The sequence below is a fragment of the Mastacembelus armatus genome, chromosome 13 (genome assembly GCF_900324485.2).
Source record: "Mastacembelus armatus chromosome 13, fMasArm1.2, whole genome shotgun sequence".
In the NCBI taxonomy this organism is placed as follows: Eukaryota; Metazoa; Chordata; class Actinopteri; order Synbranchiformes; family Mastacembelidae; genus Mastacembelus; species Mastacembelus armatus.
Window position 1 is genome coordinate 20,270,557 of NC_046645.1, and position 18,782 is coordinate 20,289,338.

The 18,782-nt window shown below is 39.2% G+C and overlaps 2 protein-coding genes across 20 annotated transcripts in view; both read left to right on the top strand.

Annotated features, from left to right (window-relative positions):
- Positions 1-4,175, top strand: part of frya (furry homolog a (Drosophila)) — a 47,953-nt gene extending 43,778 nt beyond the window's left edge. For 10 of the 11 annotated variants that reach the window (XM_026320570.2, XM_026320520.2, XM_026320536.2 and 7 more), the window contains 8 exons: positions 84-244; positions 328-535; positions 788-937; positions 1,031-1,129; positions 1,233-1,316; positions 2,334-2,444; positions 2,526-2,731; positions 2,812-4,175. In XM_026320570.2, the coding sequence (XP_026176355.1) occupies positions 84-244; positions 328-535; positions 788-937; positions 1,031-1,129; positions 1,233-1,316; positions 2,334-2,444; positions 2,526-2,731; positions 2,812-3,070 (1,278 nt within the window). In that variant the 3' untranslated portion in view covers positions 3,071-4,175. Of the gene's footprint in view, positions 1-83; positions 245-327; positions 536-787; positions 938-1,030; positions 1,130-1,232; positions 1,317-2,333; positions 2,445-2,525; positions 2,732-2,811 lie in introns of those variants that run through there. The other variant, XR_003296435.1, reaches the window with a different exon arrangement.
- A 523-nt stretch (positions 4,176-4,698) lies between these two features.
- brca2 (BRCA2 DNA repair associated) lies at positions 4,699-18,587 on the top strand. 9 transcript variants are annotated; one of them, XM_026319678.1, is made up of 27 exons: positions 4,699-4,841; positions 5,163-5,261; positions 5,566-5,799; positions 5,983-6,046; positions 6,421-6,449; positions 6,542-6,570; positions 6,669-6,780; positions 6,862-6,917; positions 7,309-7,399; positions 7,573-12,417; positions 12,632-12,730; positions 12,826-12,895; positions 12,971-13,458; positions 13,545-13,735; positions 13,838-14,025; positions 14,154-14,324; positions 14,456-14,616; positions 14,725-14,828; positions 14,905-15,060; positions 15,908-16,055; positions 16,126-16,238; positions 16,325-16,520; positions 16,624-16,790; positions 16,921-17,059; positions 17,143-17,399; positions 17,816-17,947; positions 18,021-18,587. In XM_026319678.1, the coding sequence occupies exons 2-27, from the start codon at positions 5,207-5,209 to the stop codon at positions 18,366-18,368; spliced, it is 8,643 nt and encodes a 2,880-aa protein (XP_026175463.1). In that variant the 5' UTR covers positions 4,699-4,841; positions 5,163-5,206; the 3' UTR covers positions 18,369-18,587. The 9 variants fall into 9 exon arrangements, 8 of the variants coding, with proteins under 8 accessions (XP_026175463.1, XP_026175473.1, XP_026175419.1 ...); XM_026319688.1 differs by having other exon boundaries at positions 7,309-7,401; positions 7,863-12,417; positions 14,456-14,828; XM_026319634.1 differs by having other exon boundaries at positions 14,456-14,828.
- The last annotated feature ends 195 nt before the right edge of the window (positions 18,588-18,782 follow it).

Here is an 18,782-nt window from a genome sequence, read left to right on the forward strand (position 1 = left end):
CATGCTGCCTGGGTAGTTGTTCATAACCTAAGTATTTTTGCCAAAAATTTTAAAACGCATTTGTTCCTCTTGCCTTCTTTAAGCATGATGTTTCACAAGAAGATGAAAACAGCATCCATGAGGAAAATATTGCACTCTCCATCAGTGAACTACCCTCTGAATTTCACTGTGGTGACAGTTTGACAAAGTATATAATTCACAGTGATTATAAAGGTGAATTGGACCTTGACAACAGTTTACCCAGGTATGTGCTCCCATCTGTTCTCAATTATTTATTGAAGTTACATTAAAATGATAAAGTAATAACATTTCTTTATGCTCCTTCAGTCTCGCTGAGGAGGAAAAAGATGACATGCTGGAATCCCGTTCTTCCCCGCTACCGTCACCGTTCTTCTCTGCCATCCTCGCAGCCTTCCAACCAGAAGTGTGCGATGATGCAGAAGAGGCTTGGCGAAGTCACATCAATCAGCTTGTGTCTGACTCAGATGGATCCTGTGCAGTCTACACATTCCATGTGTTTTCTTCTCTTTTTCAGGTATTCAATACCTGAATTTCATAAACAGTGGGTCAAATTGATTCATTATAAAATAGAGGCTTTCAACTGTAGATGCTTTCAACTTGAAAATCTTCAGAGATTCATTAACCAGAAGTTGTTCACTTCACTTATCAAAGCTGATAGGTTAGAATTTTAGAGCAAAAAAATAAAAATAATAGCAAAATGTAAGTACATTAATTTTTTCAGTAGTTACTTTAAAGTATGACAGCCAGTATGTTTTTTGCTTCACAGACTATCCAGACCAAATTTTGTTCTTTGACCTGTGATGCTGTGAGTTACCTCAGTGATGGGCTGAGGGGATTAGGTTCAAAGTTTCTGAGATCTTCTCAGATGTTGACATCCTGCTCAGAGTGTCCAACACTATTTATTGATGCAGACACAGTGAGTAGAATGACAGTTTTTAATATTTTTTAAGACTATGATTAATATTAGTTTTAGTTGAAAAAATTCAGCAACAAAACACTGTTTTTGCAGATCATGTCATATGGACTCCTGGAAAAAATGAAATTCAGTGTGTTGGAACTTCAGGAGTATCTTGATACTTACAACAACAGAAAGGAGGCAGCTCTCACTGTAAGAACATTTCATTCTGTGTTTCCTTGTCTAAATGAAACATCTACTATATGTTGACAGTGAGTCGTTTATTTTGTGATTATGCTGTCTCTTTTACTCACAGTGGTTGAGCAACTGTAAGGCCACTTTTCCCAGGAGTCTTGGGGGCACCGTGGTAACATGTCAACCAGCAGAGCATGGCGAAAAGGTAATAGCTAACATGCTGTCATATTAACTGAAAGATTCTAAAAAAATACTGTTTTACTATTTTCTGTGGCAGTTATTTTATTAACAACAACACGTTGATTCTGTTATAATGGTTATTTACAAAAGTAATGGTTTTACTGAAAGGATACCCTTTTTAACTGACCTTTCGTACTATACTTCTTGCATTACGATTACTGTGTGATACTGTAGCTGTGTGAGTGTTACCTCTAATTTTCTAACCCTATATAAATGTCACGTTTCTGACAACCTTGAGTTGCCGCACGTCACATTGAGTCTCATATCCAGTGTGCATTGTGATCATTTTCAGCACTGCTGGGCATGTAATCATTGCATTTAATCTAGCAGTAAACAATTCACTCACTTCATTACAGCAATGAAAACAGCAAAATAGAAAGTTTTGCTATTAACTCTTGGCATTTCATTGCTAAGATTCCCACCAGAGTGAGTGTATTTGTGCTAATTAACTGGCAAAATTCTCAATTTGCTTGGCTTGTTTTGATGAATTCATGGCAACTTTCAGCCTTCCTTTAAGTTGTAATTTACACATACATTGATCCTCACTTTTTGTCTTCTGTGCATGCCAGTAAAATAAGCTGTGCTGCTACAACCCACTTTACAAATAAAAATAATGGAAAATTGCATGCCCTTCTTTTGATTCTCTGTTGTCCTTGCTTCTTTTCTGTCCGGTAACATGCTTTCTTTGTAGCAAATGGAGTCTCTGGCTGTAAGTTGGATAAGGCTTCTCTGTCCTAAATACTATTTTCTATTATTTTCTATAGAAGACAAATATATTTTCAGAAAAAAAATATATTTAGAGGTATTTGTCTATTTGCTGTAAATCTGGTATCTATTTACAAACAGTTTTTGCAGTAGTTCACTATTGTCCAAATGCAGGGCTCTGAATATACTCAATAAAGTCTTCAATGATACCTATAAAAAAGACACCTAGTCAGTTTAAATCCCTTTTTTCTAATAACCATTTATCTCCTCCTTTCAGCAACTAGAGCTCTGTCAGAGACTCTACAAACTCCACTTTCAACTGTTACTGCTTTTTCAGTCCTACTGTAAACTGATTGAACAGGTCCATGCAATAAGCTCTGTTCCTGAGGTAGGTATGGCATGTATTTGATTGTCTTCTCTTTTCACTGTCTCATGTCACTGTTTAATAATATTAATCCCACTCCTTCAGCTAACAAATATGTCCAGAGAGCTAAATGAGTTGAAGAAAAACCTGAGGATAGCAGCAGCTTCAGTGACGAATGATGAGACTGCTGCACATAAGAGCTGCTGCTTCGATCCCACCTTCAGCTCCTCGGAGGCTGCTGTGCAGGCAATCCTGGAGAGTCTGAAGAACACTGAGTTTACAGTGGCCATTCGCTATATTCGTGAGTGCAGGTGAGAAAAAGTAAAATGCTCATTGCCCTGGGAGTTTTTGATGTCAAGCAAGTGAACAATGTGTTATTTTGTCTTTGCAGAACAATGTGGCCAAATGACATCTTTGGCAGCCACTCTGAGGATGAAATCCAGACCTTATTAAGTATCTACTTCAGACATCAGTCTTTGGGTCAAACAGGAACTTTTGCTCTGGTGGGCTCAAAGCAGGACCTAACAGAAATTTCTGCCAAGTTAATGGAACTTAATGGAGAAATTCGGGACATGATCCGGCGAGCCCAGGGCTACCAAGCTGTCACAGCTTTTCTCCCAGACTCCAGAGTTTCAGGTTCAACCCTTTGATGGTGGTCTGACAGTTGCGACACTCAGACTTGCACAGATTCCTGTGCCATTCCTAGCCTCTGATCCTGTCTGGGGTTGCTGCTATCATCTCAGTAGTTAAGTACTCTACTCTCCCCCTGGGAATAACCAAAACTGTCCTTGCTTATTTTTCTTTAGTACACCAGAATATCATAAAGTTGGATCTTCAGACATGCTGCCATTCTGTTGCATTTAAACAGACAAGCAACTTTGAAGTTGTAAAGAAACTTGGGTTTTTATTGCACTAAAAATAGAAAATGTAAAAAAGCAACCATTTGCTACTGAGGTCAGCAACTTTCACATTTGACAAATGATACACCAAAGCTAAATAATACTCTTTGAGTTATGTTGTTTTAATTATCAAGGGGAAATGTGCAATCCTTCACGGAAGTGAAAGACCTTTACTGTATCCTAAAAGAATGTATTTAAATATTGTAGCATAGGAATACATGAGCGTCATCAGTAGAGCAAAAGGGAGGCTTCATTTCGTGGTTAAAATAGTGAGTATTTTGTGTCTGTTTGTGTGTGGGTGCTCGAGTGTGTGAATTTAAACCTGATGACCATCATAGATGGAATTATGTATACTGATTTATACAAGTTGTTCATATGAAACTACTCTGACATGCTGCAAATCTACTGTAATGTCTCCCAACCCTACATGGTGCTGTGTAGGTTATCTGTTATTTAAAACATTTTACTGTACCCTTTATCTGTGCAGCTTTTAGCAATTATCTAAGTTATTTATATTATTTGCAAGCAAAAAACAGACTAGATTTACAAAAAAAACATATTTTATTTAATCTTTTAAACCTGACAAGCTTGCAAATTCTATGTAACTATAAAATGTAAAAGTAACTGAATAATTGTACATAGTACAATTGGGGCTTTGCTCACTCACAAGATTGTATTTTTTATGAACATACAATTTGAGTTGCAAGTAGAGTGGAAGAGCGTATTTGTACAGCTTCCAGACAAACTGTTGGTGTAGCTCCTGGCCTTGTAAATACTACTGCCTTTGCCATGTGCTGTACTTTGGTCTTCTCTATACTTATGTGATAATACAAATTAAAAAAATGTGTTAACAGTGGTCTCATTATGCAATTTGTGCATGGCTTATGTATGTATGTGTTTCTGTGTCTGTGTCAGCAGATGCAATAAAAAAGTGTAAATTGAATGAAACAGATTTGAGGACACAAATGAACTGAACAGACAGATGCTTTAACAACTAAGCTCAGCAGTCAAATGTAGCATGACAGCTATTGGTGAAGGAGCAAATTTAGACAGCTGTTGGTGAAGGAGTTATTACTTGATCAGCAGCTCTCAAGAAAGCTCAGTCCTTGTTAAATAAATGTGAAGCATCTGGAGTAATTCTGATTAGCTGTAGAAAAATAAATCCACAGTGGGAGTGCAAGCTTAAGATTATGGATAATGTTGACGCTGCATTACAGCCTGGGAGCAGAAAGCTCAAACTTTCATCTTGCCAATCAGGATGGTCTGCTTGGAGGCTACGTTCAAGGAGTAAATGTGCTGATGCGTCCACTGGTTAAATCGAACGGGACTCTTATTTTGAAGTCAGGCGGTGTTTCCGCTTTGCGGCGCGCGAGGTTTGTTTTCGTGTCAAGGGCGAGCTAGCTAGCAGGTCAACTCATCAGCACTTTTCTACTAAATAATCTAATACTTTGTGGTTTGTTGTCAACATTTTGTTAGCAGTTTTATCACGATTTGGATGTGAACAGCCTCGGACGTTGTCATGGTAAGTTAGAGAGGCGTTAAAGCCAAATATACTTTTGCCGTGTGGTTTCTTTTTATGAATTAGTAGTAGTCGGTGTAGCTAACTTAACTGCTGCATTTAGCTTAACGCTATGTGTTTAACACCAGGAACTAATTTGCTACTGCTGTGAATTAAACTTTAGCTGTTGTTACCTTCCAGACAATGTGTCCTTTTGGTATTAAACCAGCTAATGTAGCTGAGGAGCAGCAGAGTATAGCGTTAGCCATCGCCACAGACAGATATGTGTCTATAACTTTACTCTAACAGACCGGTTTCTGCTTTCTAACTTCTCTGTCTCCTTAGATGTGCGATATAACCAGCTGTAGGGATTACACTGATGACATGTAATGGATTTACCCTCAAAAAACATGTACGACACATTCAAGGATGACATCTGGAGAGGTAACATAAGTGATGTGAGCTTGCAACATTAATGTGAAACCTTTACCAACAGCGCAGTTTAATATAATATAAGGGACTTGTTACAAATCAACACGAATCTGAAGTGACAAACTGAAAATTACACAGTTTGCACTTGTTCCGTGGCTATTAAAGTTACATAAGTTAATATTTTTCCATTCAGCTGTATTATCACCAAATGATACTTCTCATGCAAACGCGAAACAAAACATCATGTAACATCACTGTATTTTGGTGTTTGAGAACTTAATACTTATTTGTAAACTATTTTTATTTCACAATGTAGATCTGGGGCCACTGGACCCTGACTGGTTTGATGTATTGACAGCTCAAAGGTTCACCAATGAGGGGAATGTCTCTGATCAAGAAGATCTTTGTGCTAACCAAGAGGGAAATTTTAAAGTGCCTTTAGACAAAACTGCAGTGGACAGTCAGCTGTTTTCAACCCCCAGAGTTTTCAGACACCATCAACCTGTGTCACCTGAAACAGAAGATGAGCAGTTGCTCAGTAATGAACATGGTAATTAGTTTGACTGTTGGTGTATTTATGCACTTACATAAGTTTAACATTTTTGTACATTGCATCAACTCATCCAAATCAGTAATTAAAAGATAAATGTTTACATAGGACACTTGAAATTCCAATTACCTTCGTGTGTTGATGTTGTACTTAAAAATAATTATTTCTGTCATACATGTTTAGAAAAAGAGACACTGCCATGGATGGCAACACAAAGTCCACATTTGTTTCAGATGTCAAGAGAGGGGTGAGTGCAGTGAAACCTTGCTGTCTCTGCTGCACGAAAGAAATTAAGAACTTTTTAAATACCACACATTCATTTTTGCCTAGTTTCTTTCTTGGTCTCATCAGAAGAAACAGGGTTTATTAAATGATTTGCCATTATGTGAGAATATTTTATATGACCCATGTTATAGCTATCATCATTCTAATGATCTGTTCAATTAATAGCACTGATACTCAGCTATAATTCTTTGTGCTTTGAGAAAACATTTGTAAGTTCACAACTACAATTGATTATTTAACTAGAATTCAGTCTGTATGGATCTAGGTTTTAAGATAATTTTGCCAAAAATAGTTGTGTTGTCACTGGTGTTTTTGATGGCTATCTTGTTTTTGTAGGGTCCATCCTAAGAGCCCGGACAGTTTTGGTGAGCTACATATATCTGTATTTCATGTTGAATGCGTTTGAAATAGATTTAATTAATTCTGGTTAATATGGTTGCTTTTGTCATCTGTACAGATTTGCTTCATACTCCCCAAAAATCCCCAGTAAGTTTATAAAATGTAACTGATTTTATTTCAGCAAATGCATGCAGTGTTGAATAATGGATTAAAATAAGGTTTTCCTTGTTTTTTGAATGACATAGGTCAGCTATACCAAGCATATATCTGAAAGTCTTGGTGCACAGATCCATCCTGATATATCATGGACCAGCTCGCTGAATACCCCACCAGCAGTGCCATCCACACTGATTTTATGTAAGCAAAAAGCACAGTTGGTTGTAATAAAAATCCATGCATGTGATTTCTTAGATAATAATTGTCTTCCCAATGTTACAGCTAAACCTGATGAGAGTCCCTGTCCGGTGAGTGTATCTGAAGACAAAAATGTTGTTGTGAGTATTCTGTGCAGCCGGGTCATACCGCAGACATCCATCTCTCTGATTTGTGCAGTGTTACTTAGTGTTGGGTTTCCTGCAATATGTGCATCTCAACTTTAACTTTATGTCAGTGACACAAGAGAATTTGTGCATCTGCATTACAATGCTCAGCATATATGTTTCTAATTATAATCTGCAAAAGACCACGTATTGACACTACAAATTGAAATGGCAATCTATAAGGAATTAGGTTGAATTGTTGCTCTGTGTTATGTAGTTTTTTGGTATCAGGCAGAGAGTATTGCTTTATATACAGTACATATGTGTAAGCACATGATATTTTGAACTGCCTCTGAACAGCTTTTTTTTTTTTTTTTTTTTTTTTTTTAAATATTCCCTTTCTCAGTTTGTACGGAAGCTATTTCCCTCTCTTTCAAATGCATCTAGAGTTGGAGCAGTGTCCCCGAAAGACAATGACGTGCCTACCATTCACCAAGGTACTGAGTTTTTCCTTTACATTTTGCTAAGAGGCTAAAACAGTGCTCTGATAATGAACAAAATGACTCTGCATTGCAGCGGTTCATTTCTTCTCTTCTCTATTCATTTTGGGTTACACAGGGTTTTGATTAATAGTTCAAAATAAAACTGATTGCTGCTGTGTAATTAACAGGTGGCGTTTCCTCTGAAACTGGTCAGAATCCAGAGTCTTGTGATAACCCCCTGAGTTCACTGAATCAGAGTGAGAGTGTCTGGAGGCAGAAGTTACCAAATGCTATTGAGGATGGAGAAATTCACAGTACAGTAGCAAGTGCTCTTGATGGAGCTGAAAATGTTCTCTCCATATTTTTCACCAACAGTAGTTCAGCACTGAGAAAAGTGAAAACTGACAACAAAGGAAGCAAACGAAAAAGACTGGTGCAGCCAAACAACTGCACAGCAGTGAAAACAGATGATCAGGAACCTGTCAAATGTTCCTCAACCCAACCTGTGCAAAATGGAGACATTGGAATCACACAGTGGTCTCCATTGAGTTTATCAGAAATTCCTGCCTGCAGTGTGAATACTTCTTACCATGATAAGTGTCCTGCACAAGTGAAGATAGAACAACTGCAGAGTGACTCTGAGTTTGGTCAGCCTGTCAGACTACCTTTGACAATCACAGATTCTGGGTTTACTAACAAAAAGAGAAAATTTGTTTACACTGTTGAGACTTCAAAAACACAAGTTCAAGAAAAGGAAATACAGCCTCAGAAGAGATCTTTTTCAAGGCACAAAGTGAGCATCAAGCAGTTGGGGAAATCACAAAATGAAGCAGGTGTTGGGAGGAATGAAATAGAAAAACAGGAAAACATCACTGATCTTGACATGTCACAGCTATGCAGAGATTTTGCACAAGACTTTAGTCAAATGTCAAACCAAGGTAACCTGAGTGAAGTAACAGAAGACACTCCTCAAAATGACTTTTCTTCATCAGCTTGTCTGTTAGCCATTAAACGAACTAAGCAAGAAGCAAGGCAGGCAAACCTTCACCAAGACTGTGATGGCATCAGTAATAGAGGACATGTTTCTGCAACTAATCAGAATTACTCCATCAATGAGGGCACAGTAAGTGACAGTGGATTTCAGTCTGCTGTTGCAGATATCACCAACTTGACTACAATATTGTGTGGTCCTCCCAGCTTGGAGAACAGTGGTCAAAGTCAACAGTGGTCTGGCATTAAAACTGATATCCATGGGACTGCTTCTTTTCTATCTTCAGACAAAGGAAATGGAAAAATAGATTTGCATAATAGTCAAGAAACTGGAACCATGGCATCCCAAACCATGAGCCATGACAGAGTGAGTGAGTTGCACATGGAGAGCACATCCACCAATCTCCCCAACAGTGGAAAAGGATCTGCTCATGGCATTAATTTCATTCCTCTCAGTTATCAAATGAATGGTGGTTTCCCGGAGAAAACAACTGTTTCTTCTGTCAGTGCATCAGGATTCAAAACCGCTTCAAATAAGGATATAGCAATATCTTCAGTCAACTTGGAAAGAGCCAAGCATTTATTTGAAGACAGTGAAGCTGAAAAGACTTTCAGTGACCAGCCCACCCAAAGTATCCATGACACCAAAGATGAATTCACTATGAATTATGGATCAGTGAAAAATATAGTCTCTAACTCAAACCGGCCATTTTCTTCTACTGAAAAATTTGGGGATGTTACTTGCCAGTTAACAGCTTCACAAAAAGCTGATGTGACAGAGTTGTGCACTCTTTTAGAAGAAGCAGATAGTCAGTTTGAATTTACACAGTTTAAAACTACACCACTTAAACATTGTCAAGATAATGCCACCTCTTTCCAAAAAGATGGCAAAGATCTTGACCCTGATTTTCTTAAAGGTATAAATTTTGATGACAGCTTTAGTTCAGATGCTGAAAAGCAGCAGACAACAACTGTGAATCCTGAAAAAATTACCTCAGTTTCTGGTGGTGAAACAAATTGTGAGACGTCAAAGGTCTCAAGTAAAGTCACAGCTACATTTTCAGGTTCAGTTAAAAAAGAAAATTCATCTACTGAAGATGTGTCTTCCTCATCAAAGCACGACTCTGAAAGCGCCAGCAGCATTATGTTAGCTGAACCCAAAAGTCTTGACACAGCTGGATGTGCTGACATAACCAAGCAGAACAAAAATCCTTTAATGCTTGGTGTGGGATTTAAAACTGCAGGAGGAAATGTTTTGAAAGTTTCAAAACAGTGTCTGAGCAAAGCTAGAGCTTTGTTTGCAGATTTAGAGGAGGATGTGACAGATCACAAATCGCCAGACAACCAGAACACTAAAAGTAATGCGATAACAGAGCAGGGACAGGTTACAGGCATTAGTGATAAAGGTTTTAATGCCAAAATAAACATGGCCACGTGTCAAAGTGGGTTTCGAATGGCAAGTGGAAAAGGCATTTCTGTTTCAGCAAAAGCTATGCAAGAAGCAGATTCTTTCTTTAAAGACTGCAGTCCTGTGGACAGTAATTTCTGCATGTCAGTAAATCATAAAAAAAGCATAAAACCCTTGGCTGAAACTGTTGCTAATAAGCTAAACCCTCTGAAATGTAAAGTTGTTCACTTTTCTGAAGAACCAGCTGCTGAATTTAAAAATATAAATGCTGAACCAGCTGCCTGCCACTCAGGTGTTGCACAACATAATGTGGAGATTCAGAGTTTTGAGTTTAACAACACACAAGCTTCAGTGAATGCAGTCCCTTTTCATGAAAACCCATCTTCATCTGTAAAGGCACCTTCTCTCTTATACACAACATCAAATAATACCGACTCCTCTGCCACCAATGAATTGAGCAAAAGAGGTGGATTCTGTACAGCCAGTGGGAAAAAAGTGTTTGTGTCAGCAGATGCAATGAAAAAAGCAGAGTGTCTTTTGCATGAAATATATGGACTTGAGGACACAAACAAAGAACAGAAGCAGAAAGCAGATGCTTTAACAACAGATAAGCACAGCAGTCAAATTCCATTTGTGCCTCCTAAAAGTTGTGGATTTCAGACAGCCAGTGGCAAAGGAGTTGTCATTTCATCTGCAGCTCTGAGGAAAGCACAGTCCTTGTTAAATGAATGTGAAGCATCTCAGGATAAAATGGTTGTAAAGTCAGCATGTTCCAAGATGCCAGTTTCTGGTCCTTCATCCAGGAATAGTGGATTTTTCTCAGGTAGTGGCAAGCCTGTGGCGTTTTCAGCTGAAGCTCTCCAGAAGGCTAAAGTTCTCTTCAGTGACATCAGCTTTAGTGCAGAGATCCCAGCTGGTTCAGACACAAGAACCTCTGACAAGAAACAAGACAGTACTGGAAAAATGGACAAAATAAATTGCGGTTTCATGACTGCAGGTGGAACAGCAGTCCATGTGTCTCAGAAAAATTTGTTGAAAGCAAAAAACCTGCTGAATGAATTTAATGGTTTAGATTCAAAAGCAATGCAGGACACAGATGCTTTCTTCAAAGAATGTGACAGTAACAATGGCTTTTCCGTAAGTGAGACAAGTGTTGCACCTGTAGGTGAAAGTGACAGCAAGAGGAGAAACCTTTCCAAATTTGAAGCATATCGTGGGATGACAAATATTTCTGGAGATTCGGGAAGTGCATGTTGTGAGTTTGACAATGAAAAAGCAAGACCAACAGTTAACCATGAAAACATGCAGCAGAATGATAATGTTGATATTTTCAAAGGTGTTTTTAAGAGCACACCAGAGTCAGTTAATCCAGTTTCTTTACCTGGAAACTCATCTTTGACAGCAAAGTCATCCCAATTGTCCACAACACTGAAGAATGTTGCTCCCTCTACTTTCAGCGAATCAGGGAGTGCTGGTGGATTCTGTACAGCCAGCGGAAAAAAAGTATCTGTGTCAGATGACGCGTTGACAAAAGCAAAGTCTTTGTTGAATGAAAGTGGTGTATTTGAAGTCACAGACATATTAAAACAAAACAAAGACACTTTGCCATCACACAGTGATGGATTTCAGACAGCCAGTGGCAAAGGGATTGCTATTTCATTTGCAGCCCTTACAAAAGCAAAAACTCTGTTAAGTGAATATGAAGATGTTCATAAGATTTCAGTTCCTTGTCCACCACCCAGGAATAGTGGATGTCATTCAACCAGTGACAAGTCTGATGTATTTTCATCTGAAGCCCACCAGATGGCAAAATCTCTCTTCAGCGACATCTGTATTAATGCAGAGGTCCCAGGTGTCTCAGACTCAAAGACAAGTAGTAAACACAAACATGCTCAAAACAATGTGGAAGAAATAATGTGTGGTTTCAGAACTGCAGGCGGAGCAAAAGTCCATGTGTCACAGAAAAATCTTTTTAAAGCAAAGAACCTTTTGAAAGAATTAGCTGGTGAAGACTGCTGTGACTTAAGCGCATACTCAGCAAGCTCTCATGATGCTCATAAATCAGATCTAGTAAAAATGATAGATTTGAAAAGAACTTCAGATACTAATCTTGGCACAGCCAATGATGAGGACATGCCTGCTACTGAATGTGCCCCTCAGACAGTGAAATCTGTTCTCTCTTTGAATGAGACTGACCATGAAAATGATACTCCACAAAATCCAGGTGCACATGGTTGCATTCCTACCCAAGACAAGTCACTAACAGATGCCTTCAAGTGGAAACAAGACAAAACTGCCCTTTCTTGGGTGAACAAATGTGACAATCCAGGAGAGGAAATGCCAAGTGTATTGTACAATGAAGTAAATCATAACCTCAGCAGTGAAGGACCTGACATCAACAAGACAGCAGGGTCGTCAGTTCCTGTATGTCAGTCACTTAACCTCAGTGAGTGTACTGATACTCAGCAGAAGTTTCTTGCCCAGGAAGCTCTTGACTGCACTAAAGCATTGTTAGAAGATGAAGGTCTAGCTGGCCACAGTCTTTTAATGACTTTAGGAAATGTGCCAATGCAAGATAACCCAAATGAACAAAAACGAAGGTGGAAAAGACCCACAGAGGATGCAGATATGAATGGTAAGTGTCTTTCATTCAGAAATTATAGCGCAATATGTTTTAGATCTTACTGAATCAGGACTATTTGAAGAACAAGTTGTTATTGCAGTTCTTGCAACTTAATTTTTAAGATTAACTGCAATGCTTGGTTACTGCTAATCTTAAGAAGTGACATTCTGATACAAACATGACTATTAGCCATAAACAGCTGCCTCACTGTTTTGAAATATTGCAGGGCAACCACCCCTGAAAAGACAATTACTGGAAGAGTTCAATAGGACTGTTGATGGTCCAAGAAGTTCAACACTGCATCCAGAAAAAAGCTGTCCAAATGGTAAATCACTAGCACTGTAACAAATTCTCTAATAAGTACATACTTATCTTATGAATTAAATAACTCATGAGAGGAAGTTGTCTGTTTTTTTTAAGGTATAATGAATGACAGAAGCGTGTTCAAATACAGTGTTTCTCTCCATCCAAACATCACAAGACCACAGAGGTAAGGTGTCTGTGATTTTTTGAGTATGTATTCTAATGACTCATGCAGTTTGTCAGTACTGTATTTCTTGTACAGGAATGGAAAAGGCTATGTGGACACTGGATTGCAAAAGACATTACCAACACAGCAGTCAATGTCAGGAGACAGCAGATCAACACATTCCAAGATGTCAGTGTTTGTTTCTCCATTCCAGAAGAATATACAGATGAAGACATGCAAGAGCACAGTTCTCAATGACAAAGGAACACGTTCTGCATTTATTCCTCCTTTCAAGAAACAAAGGATTATTGTCCAAGATAGTTGCTCAAAAGCACAGGAGGATAAACACAACCATCACTTTGTAGCACCATCTAACAGCAGCACTTATGTACCTCCCACTAAAGAAACACAAAGCAGTACAGATGTTACTGGTAGTAAAGGCAAAGAAGACACTGAGACAGTGGCCTTCACTGACACTACAAATGATAATCTGATAAATAATCAAAATGTTTCAGTTGGCTATGGCTCAGAGGATTCTGCTGCAGAGGCATCATGGGTGGGAAACACTTTGTCCACAAACCAAGGTGCAGTAATCTTTTCTTTTTGGTATGACACACTGAAAATGATCTGCTAAACATGGGAAAAGTAATAGTGTCTTTATGCTTTTCAGACATGTTTCAGAATCTTGAAAATGTGGATTTGGCACGAGATATGCAAGATATGAGAATAAGAAAAAAGAGGCGCCAGACAATTCGTCCTTTGCCGGGCAGTTTGTTTCTAACCAAAACCTCAGGGGTCTTAAGGATTTCATTAAGAGCTGCTGTTAATGGAAAGCTTCCTGCAAGATATACCCAAAAACAGGCAGGACAAGAACTGCTCCTTCACTTCAGATCATTTTATGTCAGTTTGGTTGTACTTTAATGCTACATAAACAAGGTTTTAACATCTTTATGGACGTTTCAGATGTATACATATGGAGTCCAACAGCATGTGTCTGACATCACCAGTGAGACTGCAGAAACCTTTCGCTTTAACTTGCAACAGTTCCTCAATCCAAAAGCTTTTGTAGAAAACGGTGGTGTTCAGCTTGCTGATGGAGGATGGCTGATCTGCAGCAGTGATTGGACTGCAGGGAAGGAGGAGTTTTATAGGTATTCATTTTTAGTTGACGTTATATCTTTTTTTTAATGTTGAACATATGCTGTGCATCTTAATGTGTGCAAATGCAGGCTGCAAAGCTGACTGTGCTGATTAGCATCTTGTTCCACATTGAACACAGAGCATTATGTGACACCCCTGGTGTGGATCCTAAACTGATTAGTGAGGAGTGGGTATACAATCACTATAGATGGATTGTATGGAAACAGGCCTCCATGGAAAGAGCTTTTCCAGAAACAATGGGCAGCCTCTGCCTCACCCCAGAGCAGGTTCTCCTACAACTTAAGTACAGGTGCGTAGGATGTGAAGTGTTGAAAATACAAAAAAACAAAAAAATGCTCCCTTCAAATTAAATATTTTAATTTGAACTAATTTCTTGTTTTCTCAAGCATTTAAGCATTTATTTTGTCTTACATATCTCAGATATGATGTAGAGGTGGACCACAGCCACAGGTCAGCGCTGAAAAAAATCATGGAGAAGGACGACACAGCAGCCAAAACCTTGGTACTCTGTGTTTGCGGGGTCGTTTCCAGGGGTCACTCCCCAAACAGACAGCGTCGCGATGACACCAAAACTCTACAAGGTTCTGATGGAAAGGTTGAAAATCTATTTGCAGTCGTTTGGCTGACAGATGGATGGTATGCCATTAAAACCCTGCTGGATGAACCTTTGACTGCTATGCTTCATAAAGGTCGACTGGCTGTTGGTGGGAAACTGATCATCCATGGGGCTCAGCTGGTAGGATCAAATGATGCGTGCTCCCCTCTGGAGGCACCTGACTCTCTCATGTTAAAGGTATTTTAAGATGGGGGGCCACACATTGTTCAACGAAGTGTAAGATGACTTATTGACTTATTGTTTGTGTTTTTAGATTTGTGCCAATAGCAGCAGACCAGCAAGGTGGGATAGTAAGCTGGGATTTCATAGAGATCCCAGGCCCTTCTTGCTTCCTATCTCCAGTTTGTACAGCAATGGAGGGCCAGTAGGATGTGTGGATATTGTTATACTAAGAAGCTACCCCATACAGGTGCATACAAGCTTGCATTGGTGTATTATTACTGTTACTGCTGGAAATTTGTGGTGTTAGGGGACGCATCCCCTAACGCTTCACCCGAAACACAGGGTGAAAAAGTTAGACCTGCACTTGAGAGTGCAAATGTGAAGCTTGCAGGCACAGAAAGAAGATTTCTATTGGCTGCTCTCTGTGTCGATTGACATTTTTGTGCACAACAAAACATGAGGGGTGGTTTTGACAATTTGGAGGTGGGCTAATGGATTTTTCTGTCAGCATGCCATTCGTTGGTCTCCCCATGGTATGTTCACAGCCATTAGGGAAATCTGACTTAGTATCATGACAGTCTGCTTACTAACTCGACTTAATTATTCACAATAATGGTCAACATTGATTTTTGTTCCATTACAATACTGTTTGCCGTCCTCAGATAATCGAACGCACTCTATTTACTCCCTCTTTACAAATTATACTAAAACTCATCTCCGATAAAGCACAGACCTTATTTGGCAGTAACGTTAATGCAATGTAAGGATGCCATCAGCCGTTAAACTATAAGAGGGGACCGAGCACAGAGAGCTCCACTTGGCGAGCAATGAAAACTATCAGATGGAGAGTGAAAAACACATTTGAGGATGGAAAAAAAACACAGTTTGAGCGTGATATTATGATAAACATACACGCAACTATTCTTTCCGTGTGCACAAGCTTCACATTTGTGCTCGCAAGTGGGGTATCTGCTCTCGCAGTATTAAAATATGCAGGTCCATATTTTTCACCCCTGTTTTGACATTGTTGTAACGCCATAGAAATTCATGTTATGAACCTTTTTCATTGTATGAGTTTTCCTATTTTTTTCCAGTGGATGGAGAGGAAACCAGATGGAGGCATTGTGTTCCGGTCTATTCGTGCAGAAGAGAAGGAGGCAAGACGATACAACAGCCACAAACAGAAAGCCATTGAGATTCTTTTTGCCAAGATTCAAGCTGAATTTGAAGAGGAAGAGAAAGGTAGGAATCATGTTATCAGTATTAGGTACAGAGTGAAATGGAATATGTTTCAACAAGCTATCATCCTCAGGTAATTATAAACCTCATCGCAGGAGACAGACAATAAGTGATCAGGACATTGCAAACCTGCAAGATGGAGAGGAGCTGTATGAAGCAGTGGGGGATGACCCAGCTTACCTTGAGGTGATTAGAAATTATATTTGCAAACTTTTCACCTCTTCACTTATGAACAGTTTCAGTCACATGCCTGTCTTAATGCCTTGTTCTAGGCTCATTTAAGTGAACAACAGCTGGCGACACTACATACTTATAGGTGCGCTCTGATGGAGAAGAAACAGGCTGAACTGCAAGATCGATACCGTCGTGCTCTTGAAGCGCAGAATGATAAAGGGAGTTGTCCAAAAAGAGATGTTACACCTGTCTGGAGACTCTGCATTGCAGATTCTATGGACCAACATGGCAGTGGTGTCTTTTCATTTTTCTTCTTCTCTGTTTTATCAGTTATCATTGACATATATATTATTGTGTGTTCGAATAAGGGTTTTAATTTTTTTTTCTTGGGTTTTAGTTTACCGGTTGAATCTTTGGCGACCATCTTCAGATCTTCAGGCTTTACTAAAGGAAGGCTGTCGATATAAAGTCTATAATCTCACCACATCAGATGGAAAGAAATGCAGTGGTATTGAAACTGTTCAGCTCACTGGGACAAAGAAAACACAGTTTCAGGACCTACTGGTACTGGAAAAAACAAACTGTTCTTTAGCGCACGTAATGTACATGTTTGATTATGCAGTATGTAAGTTTTCTGATGTTGGAAATACATCTGAAATATATAGTGGTGAGGTCTATTTGTTTTATCATTTAGGCTTCAGAGGAATGGTTATCGGCACGTTTTCAGCCGAGGGTTGCTACCAATTTTGTGGACCTTCAAAACCCAGATTTCCAGTCACTTTGTGGAGAGGTTGATCTCACTGGATATGTCATTAGTATTATAGATGGGCAGGGTAAGCTTTTTTTTTTTTTTCCTCTTAACTCTTGCTGCCATAGCTATTTAGTTTACAAAATAAATGTTTTGCTTTGATCACAGGTTCCTCTCCTGCGTTTTTTTTGGCCAATGGGAGGCTGAACTTTGTTAAAGTGCGCTGCTTCAACAGTTTGTCTCAGTCAGGCCTGGAAGATGTTGTAAAACCACGTGTGCTGTTGGCTCTGAGTAACCTGCAGCTGAGAGGTCAGGCCACATCCCCCACTCCTGTTGTGTTCGCTGGTGATCTGACTGTCTTTTCTACAAACCCCAAGGAGGTTCATCTACAGGAATCCCTTAGCCAACTCAGAAACTTGATCCAGGTACGGTGCTAAAAATACTGTTTATATTGCGTCATTTGTCAAAGGCTGGATGCTTTCATGGCTGCATGTGTTCAAAAAGAAATAAAGGTCTGAATTACGTAATTCATTAAAATTAAGATACAAATTATGATAGATGAAATTTGAAGTCCTGAAAAACAGTAATGGAACAGTTATGTGTTTCACAAATTTATCAAATATGGATACTTGATGTCATGCTTACTAAGGTGACTGAAGAATTGCTGAACATCAGTAATTCATGTGCCAAAAACATGATGAAATAGTTCGTGTTCTCTCACCTAACACGCATTTTATAACTTGTCTAAATTCAGTGACACTTCGATCAGCATTTTGTCAAGCACAGATGAAACTGCAAAACAGGACACATCTTACATTTAACTGTGGTCATGTGTTTTCAGGGTCAGGAGAACTTTTTTCTAAATGCAGAGGAGAAGCTTTCACATTTAGTCAAGCCTGATGGCCTGAGCTTCACCTCCTCTCCAGCTCTGCAACCAGGAACCCCAGTTTCTACAACGTGCACAAAGACAAATGTGAGTTCAGGTACTTTTTGTGGAATCTGGGACTGTTCAATACAGAACTTTTCTTCACATAACTACTTTATAGATCATCTCTCAGCAGGTAGTCAGGACCTTCACACCTGTCAGCAGGAACCCTCCTGCAGCAACATCTTCAACAGAGAAAGACCCCAGAAGCCTGAAGAGGAGGAGAGCTCTGGACTATCTATCTCGTGTCCCATCCCCACCAGCTCTCACTCATCTGGCTTCAGTGACTTCACCATGTGTAAAGAAGACATTCAACCCCCCTCGGAGGTCTGCAACACCCAGCTCTTTAAAAACTGTACAGCCTCCAGCTTGTAAAGCTGTCAGTTTACCAGTGGAGGATGAGTGGGTAAATGATGAGGAACTGGCAATGATTGATACTCAGGCACTGTGTGATGGTGATGTCTTATAGATCCATAACGTGTTATCAGCACAATGTAACTGTACAAATAAGTGTAAAGGCTAATGGCACATATTCTGTAGTTATTTTTCTATTCTCATAGGACTCAATAAAGTGGTGAAATCACTTCATAACAGTAAAATATTGTCATCAATCCACTCTAATCTACATCAGTACTTGTAGTCTTGTCTTTAAAGTTAAGAATGGTGCACAAATCTTTAGTGATTAAAAGAACAAGGATTCCTTCAAACAATGGTATATCTGAACATCATCGAGTGCATCTGGGATTACAATTAGAGAAGCAGGCGAAAGCAAGTCAGACGGCCTAATCTACAGTAGCAAGTTCACCTTCACAGATTTTATCCTGAGACAGGCAAAAGGTATTTGATTTAGGGTTTTTATGTTTACTGCACTTTGTATGAAGTA